Consider the following 9,767-nt stretch of genomic DNA (forward strand, 5'->3'; position numbering starts at 1 on the left):
ATAGATAAGTCTCCTGGGCCTGATGGCATTTACCCCAGGATCCTATGGGAAGCTAGGGAGGAGATAGCAGAGCCATTGGCCTGGATTTTTATGTCGTCGTTGTCAACAGGAATAGTACCAGAGGACTGGAGGATAGCGAATGTGGTCCCATTGTTCAAGAAAGGGAGTAGGGATAGCCCTAGCAACTATAGGCCAGTGAGTCTGACTTCAGTGGTGGGCAAAGTCTTAGAGAGAATGGTAAGGGATAAGATTTATGAACATCTGGGTAGGAATAACGTGATCAGGGATAGCCAGCATGGTTTTGTGAAGGGCAGGTCGTGCCTCACAAACCTTATTGAGTTCTTTGAGAAGGTGACCAAGGAAGTGGATGAGGGTAAAGCAGTAGATGTGTATATGGATTTTAGTAAGGCGTTCGATAAGGTTCCCCATGGTAGGCTAATGCTAAAACTTCGGAGGTATGGCATTGAGGATACATTAGAGGTTTGGATTAGGAATTGGCTGGCTGGAAGGAGACAGAGGGTAGTAGTTGATGGATTATGTTCATCTTGGAGCGCAGTTACTAGCGGTGTACCACAAGGATCTGTTTTGGGACCATTGCTTTTTGTTATCTTTATAAATGATCTAGAGGAAGGACTTGAAAGCTGGGTAAGCAAGTTTGCGGATGACACAAAAGTCGGTGGAGTTGTGGATAGTGAGGAAGGAAGTGGTAGGTTACAGCGGGATATAGATAAGTTGCAGAGCTGGGCGGAAATGTGGCAAATGGAATTCAATGTAGCTAAGTGCGAAGTCGTTCACTTTGGTAGGAATAACAAGATGATGGATTACTGGGCTAATGGTAGGCTACTTGGTAGTGTGGATGAGCAGAGGGATCTTGGTGTCCATGTACACAGATCTCTGAAAGTTGCCACCCAGGTAAATAGTGCTGTGAGGAAGGCATATGGTGTACTGGGCTTTATTGGCAGAGGAATTGAGTTCCGGAGTCCTGAGGTCATGTTGCAGTTGTATAAGACTCTGGTGCGGCCTCATCTGGAGTATTGTGTGCAGTTTTGGTCGCCATACTATAGGAAGGATGTGGAAGCTATAGAACGAGTGCAGAGGAGGTTTACCAGGATGTTGCCTGGAATGGTAGGAAAATCTTATGAGGAAAGGCTGAGGCACTTGGGGCTGTTCTCATTGGAGAAGAGAAGGTTTAGGGGAGATCTGATAGAAGTGTATAAGATGATTAGGGGTTTAGATAGGGTAGATACTAAGAACCTTTTACCGCTAATGGAGTCAGGTGTTACTAGGGGACATAGCTTTAAATTAAGGGGTGGTAGGTATAGGACCGATGTTAGGGGTAGATTCTTCACACAGCGGGTTGTGAGTTCATGGAATGCCCTGCCCGTATCAGTGGTGAACTCTCCTTCTTTATGGTCATTTAAGCGGGCATTGGATAGGCATTTGGAAGTTATTGGGCTAGTATAGGTTAGGTAGGATTCGGTCGGCGCAACATCGAGGGCCGAAGGGCCTGTACTGCGCTGTATCCTTCTATGTTCTATGTTCTATAAGGGTCTAGAGGGATATGGGCCAAGTGTTGGCAAATGGGACTAGATTAGGTTGGGATATCTGATCAGCAAGGACGAATTGGACCGAAGAGTCAGTTTCTGTACCATCCTGCTTCTCAGTGGTTTGAGATTGGGGCTGCAGTACTGTTCAAAACCAGCCTGTGGCAGTGCTGTACAGCAATTGGTTTTGCTACTCAGCAGCTCCCCCACTGGGTTTTTGGGTGGTACTGCTGCTGTTGAGCATCAGCCGTTGCTCCCTTTCCCCAGTAAGTTGTGATGATTGCTGCAAGTATACTGTAGATCGCTTCACGATCTGCAGACGACTTTCAGATGGGTTATGGTCTTGAAAGATGCATTTATAAAAAAAAAAGGCCAACGGGTAATGTCGAGATAGAAAAAGTGAATGTTTCAGGTCAGTAAACATGCGACGTAACGGCACAAATTCTGCTTTTGCTTGATTATTTAATGAGAAGCAGACAACATTGCTTCTCTGCTGTGTGTGTATGCAGGAGCTCTGAGGTTCAACACATGGTGTTGGCATGTCAATCACTGTATTGATTCCAGAGGTGGGTGCCACTGTCCTTTGCCCAACTATAATTGCCCTTCAGGGCTGTCAGAGTCAACCATATTGCTGTGTGTGTGGAGTCACATGTAGGCTAGACCAGACACCATCTTCAAAGATACGTGACCTGAATTTTTTTAATCCTAAAAGCTTTCAACTGCAGTTTTAATTTATTGATTGGAATTTAAATTCCCCCCTCCCTGTCCCCAGGCTGCGGTTTTGGGATTCGAACCCGTATCTCTAGAGCATCAGTCTGAGCCTCTGGGGTTACAGGCCAGGTGACCGTCGTGTGCCCGTATCTCTGGCGTGTTTGTTCGTGCGCTGCCAATTTGGCCCTTGTGTGACCAGCCGCAGTTAATTGATTCTCTGTTGAAATGATCAGGTGACACGGCAACAGTACCAGAATGGCTTACTGGCGTCAAGGATAGACAGCACCCCGCAGTCTCCGGACAACCCCCACACGAAGATCGACATGAAAGTTGAGAAACCTGAGACTATAGCAGATGAAACCACGGACCTTCTGAACGAGCAGAACTCTTTGAACCGTACTTTGAACCACACTTTGGAAAACAGTATATGACCCCACGCCACGGTGCCTGGAGGGTCGGGGCTCTGCTCCTGGGGGCATTTAAAACAGTTCCTGCGAACAATCGCCGTGCAATCTTTTTATAGTGTGTGTGTGTGTTTGTGTGGGGATGAACGAGGAACGGTACAACATGAGACTGCTCGTGCGGAAAGTGAGGACACGTGCCCGGTGAATAACTGATTTGCTACAGCCACACGTGCCGGGTCAACACGCGGACAAAAAGGCAAGACTGCTCAACCCCAAGAGGAACCGTCTCCAGCCATCTCCTCTTCTCCTGGCAAGTGAACTTTCCAATGTCTAACATGGGCAGGATCACATGACTTTGGTTGCCTGCTATCTTGGACAGCTTCAGATGGCTTGGGGCTGTGTGTTGCTGGGTAGCATTTCAGCTCTCGCCCTGGGCTGATGTACGCTGAACACCCATTCCCCTCTCCCCACCATCCCGAGATTGTCATTTCCTCACATTGCAGCCTTCATTCCTTTGCACATTTAGAGTATTGGGAGATGGCAGAGGAAATTTTGTTCCTATCAGAATGCATAGACAAGTCACATCATTTTACACGATGCACTAGAACAAGGTGCAACCATTCTACAGTCTCGGGGACAGGAGCAGTGTTTGGGAACTGCTTCTCTTAAGAGTTTACTTTCATCCTGAGGTAAATCTCTCCATGTTTCAGGTCAACGTCTGTCCTTCTGTGCAGTTAAACCCTGAACACATCACATCAACTTCTGACAGTTGGTGCCTGTTGACGATAGACTCCAGCTGGTCCTGACCTGTTGTTGATTCCCTGCTTGTCCATCAGTGTTTAGCCAGAAGGTGGAGAATTACCTGAAAAAAACCACATGAGTTCAGAATCTCTGAGGGCCTTCTCCCTGAGTCAGTTCTTCTGTGATCCTTGTCAACTTTGATCTAAAGTGGTATGGTTGAGCAAACAGCGTTCCGATAACATGGAGGCATTGATAGCCAGGAACGAGGGAAAGCTTAGTTAGGTTCATTGGCAAAGCCATAGGGATTTCTAGAGCAGTGAGTGAAGTTGAAACACAGGTGAGATATTCCAGTATGATAAGTCTTGTGTTCCCTACATGTCTAATCTAACTCAATTTCTGGATTTGGGGTTTGTTGAAATTGGGAAATTGAAGTTTTAAGTATTAACGGAATGTCTATTCTGTGGGGGTGTATTCCGGATTACCCTCAGCTGTGTATAACCATGCCTCAGGGAAGGTTCAGGCCCTACTGTGGGCACATAACTTGCAAGCCCCAGAACAGTTACTCAAGACCGGGTGGTTTTGGCAGGTAGAATGCTCTACAACTGGTATAATAACCAGAAATACTTTTTTGGGCCAGTCCAGTGGAAAGTCTGACAATAAACAGGTTGCATCTGCTGCAAGGAGAGAGAGAGACCAAGTGTTTTCAAGCCCACACCTTGACTTGAAGTGGTATCAATTCACTTTCTGTAATTTTCCACTGAAGGAAGGGCTTGCTAGTTTAGAGGAGGAGTTCAGTTTGGTCCACAGACCAAACTTGTCCCATGTCTTTTTTTTTCCCCAAGAGGTTTTGTTTTTAAGCTATCCCGATCTTGTAGCTCTCTTAAGGTGCACGGTCCTGTTTATGAGTTGGCCAGAGCAGTTGAAGCAGAACTAAGAAGGTCAGAAGCAATTCTCCAAAAGGTACATTGTGAAGTAAATCCATTCATCAGTGAAACTTTGACGGCCAGGAATGAGAGCTTATCAAATGGCATACCGTGGAAGTTGTAACAATCCGCACCAACTCCCTTTCTGTCTGGCACCAGCTGCTTTTTTTTTTATCTTAACAGTTTATTTCTCAATCTCCGTAAGAAGGGACAAACTTGTGGGTCACCTCCACACTGTCAGGCCACACCTCCTGTGTGCTAACGTCTATGACTGTTGGGGCGAACAGCTGATCAGTTTATTCTAATTGATGTGTAATGTGATTTAGTCTTGCTTTATTTATTTTTTTAAATACTGGCTCGAATTGCACTCCAGGCAGCCTTTCTGATGGATCATTCTTATCTTCCTGACACAGTTTTTTTTTATTGTTTACAGTTGGTTTTGCAATATGCTGGTTAAGGTGCAGCTGTTTGAGAAGTTAGTTTGCCCAGAGTCTTCCCTGTGAATTAAACAACTCCCTTCACTTTTTTTTCAAATGGCTTGACTTACCCATTGCTTTCTTTGAGGGTCCCACCCAGTTTGTCTGCGTTTGTCAATCCACTGCCCCATGTGCACATTGCTGGCCCCAAGCTGAGATTGCTGGGGGAACCTGGCAGCAGAAACAGAGTTAGCATTTCAAGTCTCGGATCTGTTCTGCAGAGCACAGGAAGAGTCACTGGACTCGAAGCGTTAACTCTGTTTATCCCTCTCCGCGGATGCTGCTAGACCTGCTGAGTTTCTCCAGCTATTTTTGAGTTTGTGAGTTTCAGATCTCCAGCAGTTCTTCGTTTAATCAAACTCCGATCGGTATTCCTGACGACTCTTATAAGCTGGTGCCTATTTGGCTAGCCCTTGTGCAAAGGACTTGGGTCCAGACTCCTTGAGGATGGGACTGGGAACTCCTGAGGTGCATGGTGCAGTCAAATGGGCAACTAAGAGGGTTAACACAGTAACAAAGACTATTTCCATCAGAAAGCTACATGGAGTTGACCTCATTGCATGCAATCACTTGGATATTCATTTCGATTATCTCATTGTCTTGGAGAGCTTCAACAGTCTTTGTTAGGAGTTTCCCTCCTCGTATTGTTTAACATCCTGTTGATATGAAACAGCTTTAATATTTGTTCTTCCCTGGGAGAATGCAGGATATTTCAATTTTCTTAAAGCACACACTAAGAAATAGCAATCCGTTTTCTAGAATGTACTTTTTTTAACTACCCTTTTTAAGATGCAAATCTGTATATGAAAATGTATTTTTGGGGTTGGCAGTGAGAATCGAGCCTCCACAACTATTTGCATTGAGGGGAAAGTGGGGGAGCAAGAGACAGCTTTTACAGCCCCCTGACAGCTTTTACAAAAACCGTGCAACTTTTTAAGGGAAAAAAATCCAGGATTGGAATGTGTTTAACTAATATTTTACGATTTTACCTCTTGGTGCCGAACGCCAGCAATAATTATATCGCAAACAGGTGGCGTTCCAAAATACTGCAATTTTCCCAGGCCATCTTCCCTGATTGTGGATAATGTTCCTCAAATTCTGCATCTTCAGGAGTCATTGGAATTAAGAAATCTGATTAAACCCTGATGGGTAACACTCTGTGTAGATCATATTTATTTGGCAATAAGATGTTGTTTATATATGTGATTTCTTTGTTTTGTTTTCTTCCATGACCTGTTTGCATTAATATATCCTGTCTTTCAACCAAACACTTGGAAATGTTTATGTCTCTGTGTGTGTGTGTGTGTCTCCTGAGTGTTTTTGAACAGACTCTGTGTTTGGGTCATGCACTTTCTGATGATTTAAAAAAGGTTATTAAATGCCGAACGTGTTTCTCTCATGACTGGTTCATTTGCGGATTTTTGCCAATTTAAACCTCATTTTGTGTCCGTGGCCAGCAGGTTTCTTCCCCCACTCGATTCTCCTTCTTTCAAAACAGGTGTCAAAAAACTCCTTTACTTTCTGTAAAATGTTGGAGATTCTTTGTAAGCAGGAGAGTCGGTCCAGTTCCTTTATTGTCATGGTGCACATGGCCGCCATGTATAAAGCGATTTCTTTGGATTTTGAGGGAGGGTATTCTATATTTCTGTATTAAAGCAATGATTTTAATCTCTTGGCTTGGCTTTTTTTTTAATGTCTCATGCAGAAAGAGTTGTCAGTAACTGAGGCTGTTGTTTCAAAAAATCCTGTTCCCTTATTAATGCACAATACTCCCACTTTCTTGTCACTGCTGAGATTAGCTTTCTCAACACTGTTATCATGATTCAAATTTAAATTTTGCCTAAGACTGTACTGGAATTTGAGTCCAGGTTATTGGACTGGGGCTTCACAGTGAACTGGTGAAATTACGTTTCGATGAATAAATCTGGAATTGAAAGCTGGTCTCACTGAGGCATCCTCATTGATTTTTGGTAAACTCCATCTGGTTCACCACTGCCCTTTTGGAAAGATGTCTCCCCTTTACTCAATCTGAGTGAGATGTGACTCCAGACCCACAGCACTGTGGTTGACTCTTAACCGGCCCGGTATGGGCACATGGTTCAAGGGCTCTTAACAATCTGTACTAAATGTTGGTCTTAACAGGATGCACAATGAATAAATGATCAGTTAGGAGTCTTTATGGCGCCCTCCTCATCATTCCGTACTGAGGCACGTGTCGGGCTAACTCTTTGCTTCAGTGCTAATTAAATGGAGCTGGAGGGAGGAGGCTGAACAGAAAATTCTTCTTTCATCTGTTGTTAGATCCTTCTTGCTGTTTCCTTTCTGTTTTGAAGGTGTGCAGGAACCTTATCTGTAAGCTGTTTAAACACAAGCTGTGAGTCAAATGTAGAGTGCTCTGTTTCTGATGTAATTGCATGTGAGGGAGCCCTGGTAACAGATTCCCTGTGGACTTGCTGTAATGCGATGCATTGTATTACAAATTCCAGCGATAGGGGATTACACAATGGGGGAGGCATAAGGTTCAGAACCTATTTTTTTCTCTCTTGACATGCAAGTTGGGCTTTACCTCGGTACCAGCTTTCTAAATGGTGTTGTGCAAGTAGTTTGAAAAGTTGCAAAAGATGTCTGTCTAGTTAAGCAGGAAAATGGAACTGAATGGGAATGGTGACAATTACTAGTGTGGAAAATGGATAGTGGTAGTTAGTAAGGACGTGATACAATACAAGAGATTTGAAGAGCTTCTTAAATCTGTGAGATCCCTACCCAGTGTTGTTCGGTGAGTGGAATTGGAGCCCAAGTGTGGCACTGGAAAAGCGCAGCAGGTCAGGTTGCATCTGAGGAGCAGGAGCATTGATTTTTCTGGCACCGCTGTGATTGCAAATTAGAGGCCTCCTAATATCTGACATGGCTCAGTGTCAAGTTTGGTTTTGTAGCCCTCCTGTTCAAGTCTTATTTTGCTGCATTTAAAGGCAGTATATAAATGTGTGGTCTACAATGCCAAGTCCTTGGTGAGAAGGAAATCTGTAGTATCTTACGCCCCCCCCCCCCCCCCCCCCCCCAAGATACCCCGGGTTCATTCCAGCCAATGCAGTAGTTCTGAATGGCAATCAAGTTTGTATGAAAGGAAACCGTATCCAAGAGTTAGAAAAGAAAAGGCACACCGTCCACAGGGTTTTTACAATCCTGAAAGAGTTTGAGAGATGGGGAAGGGATAAATGTCCATAAATAGAAGGCAGCCATAAATGAAATCTGAGGCACTTTGTTACCGAGAGCGTGCTTGGAATGTCACAGGGAGACAGATCATCAACGTAGCTAGCTTTTCATGAAACACAGCTAAGTGCTTAAGGGAGAAGGGATAGGAGGATGTTTCCATTGTATCACTGCAGATGGGGAGGTTGATTAGTATTGAGATAAGGAGAAATGTCTTTGCTCAGTGGTGAACCTTAAGGAATTTCCAATGACAGAAAGCTGTGGAGGCCTGTATTTAAGAAAAAAAAACATTCAAAGTCTGTGAGAAGATTTGTAGCTCGGGTGCTCGTTGTTGTGGTTCTGTTCGCCGAGCTGGATATTTGTGTTGCAGACGTTTTGTCCCCTGTCTAGGTGACATCCTCAGTGCTTGGGAGCCTCCTCTGAAGCGCTTCTGTGATCTTTCCTCCGGCATCTATAGTGGTTTGTCTTTGCTGCTTCCGGTTGTCAGTTCCAGCTGTCCGCGGCATCCACAGATTCAATCAACAAACACATCGACCTGGACCCAATATACCGGCCATTGCAACGGACGGCTGGAACTGACAACCGGAAGCGGCTGAGACAAACCACTATAAATGCCGGAGGAAACATCTCAGTATCGCTTCACAGGAGGCTCCCAAGCACTGAGGATGTCACCTAGACAAGGGACGAAACGTCTGCAACACAAATTCCCAGCTTGGCGAACAAGAACCACAACCAAAAAAAAAACAGATTTCTCGTCAGTCAAGGTATTTTAAGGTAAAGGATCAGGCATGATCACAATGAATGGTGGATTAAGTGCAATGGCCTACTCGAGCTTCTATTTTCTGTCTTGATCAAGAAAAAAGCTGGACCCTTCAATGGGAAACAACACTGGCATAAACAGGCCAAATGGTCTGCATCTGTGTACTCTCAGATGGATGACAACATTAAAAAATTATTAGCCGCAAGCCCATGTGGTTTAAAGTTAGAATTATTGGAGACCCCAATACCCACCTATGGAGACACCTTCACTGCACATGAATCTGACTCCGATTTCCTGCCACTCAACAAATCATTAATCTGCCATCATGTTCCATAGGTTGGGTAATGGGGATTTTTTGGTTTAAAAAAAAATCTTTCCAAGGTTGGGGATGTCATTCGCACGACCAATAATTTGTTTGTCCTTAATTGCCCTTCGTTTAAGTGGTTAACTCGACCAAATGAAGGCAGTTTAGAGTAAACCACATGGTATGGAGGCTGGAAAAGGCAAGAATGGGTCAGCACAGCAACCTTCCGTCAGTGAATCAGGCGTTTCTCCAATGGTTAAAGGAGGCAATTTGAATGTATGATTGTTTCCAGATTTCTAGTCCGGTTCCATTGCTGACTGAAGAACCAACTTTTATTCAATCCTGTAAGGTGCTGGCAAAGCTGAAAGGCCGAAAGGTGGAAAAATCAGCTGGCCCAAACTGCAGGATTCTGAAGGTGGTAGCTGAGGAGATTGTGGAGGTCTTCGTGGTGATCTTTCAGGAATCACTGAAATCAGGGAAGGTACCAGAGGATGAGCACATGGTGAACGAAACAGAGGCAGAAGATCAGAAATTATCAGGCAGTTAACCTGTGAGGAAAATTTTATAGTCCCATAAAGGTGAGATTGCTAAGTGTATGGTAAAATAGGGCTGAGTCGGCATTAAGCTGCCGACTGAAAACCCATAGTGGTTGGGTAAGGTACTGGCACAGATGATGGATTAGCTGAATGGCAGA

General features: G+C 44.5%; 1 protein-coding gene across 1 annotated transcript in view; it reads left to right on the plus strand.

Annotated features, from left to right (window-relative positions):
- LOC132837049 (metal transporter CNNM2-like) overlaps nt 1–6,467 on the plus strand; it is a 28,315-nt gene extending 21,848 nt beyond the window's left edge. Inside the window, exon 7 of the mRNA XM_060856724.1 lies at nt 2,489–6,467. Within this exon, the coding sequence (XP_060712707.1) occupies nt 2,489–2,686 (198 nt within the window). The 3' untranslated portion in view covers nt 2,687–6,467. The remainder of the gene's footprint in view (nt 1–2,488) is intronic.
- Nucleotides 6,468–9,767: the final 3,300 nt, after the last annotated feature.

This window comes from Hemiscyllium ocellatum, chromosome 48 (assembly GCF_020745735.1).
Source record: "Hemiscyllium ocellatum isolate sHemOce1 chromosome 48, sHemOce1.pat.X.cur, whole genome shotgun sequence".
Lineage (NCBI taxonomy): Eukaryota > Metazoa > Chordata > Chondrichthyes > Orectolobiformes > Hemiscylliidae > Hemiscyllium > Hemiscyllium ocellatum.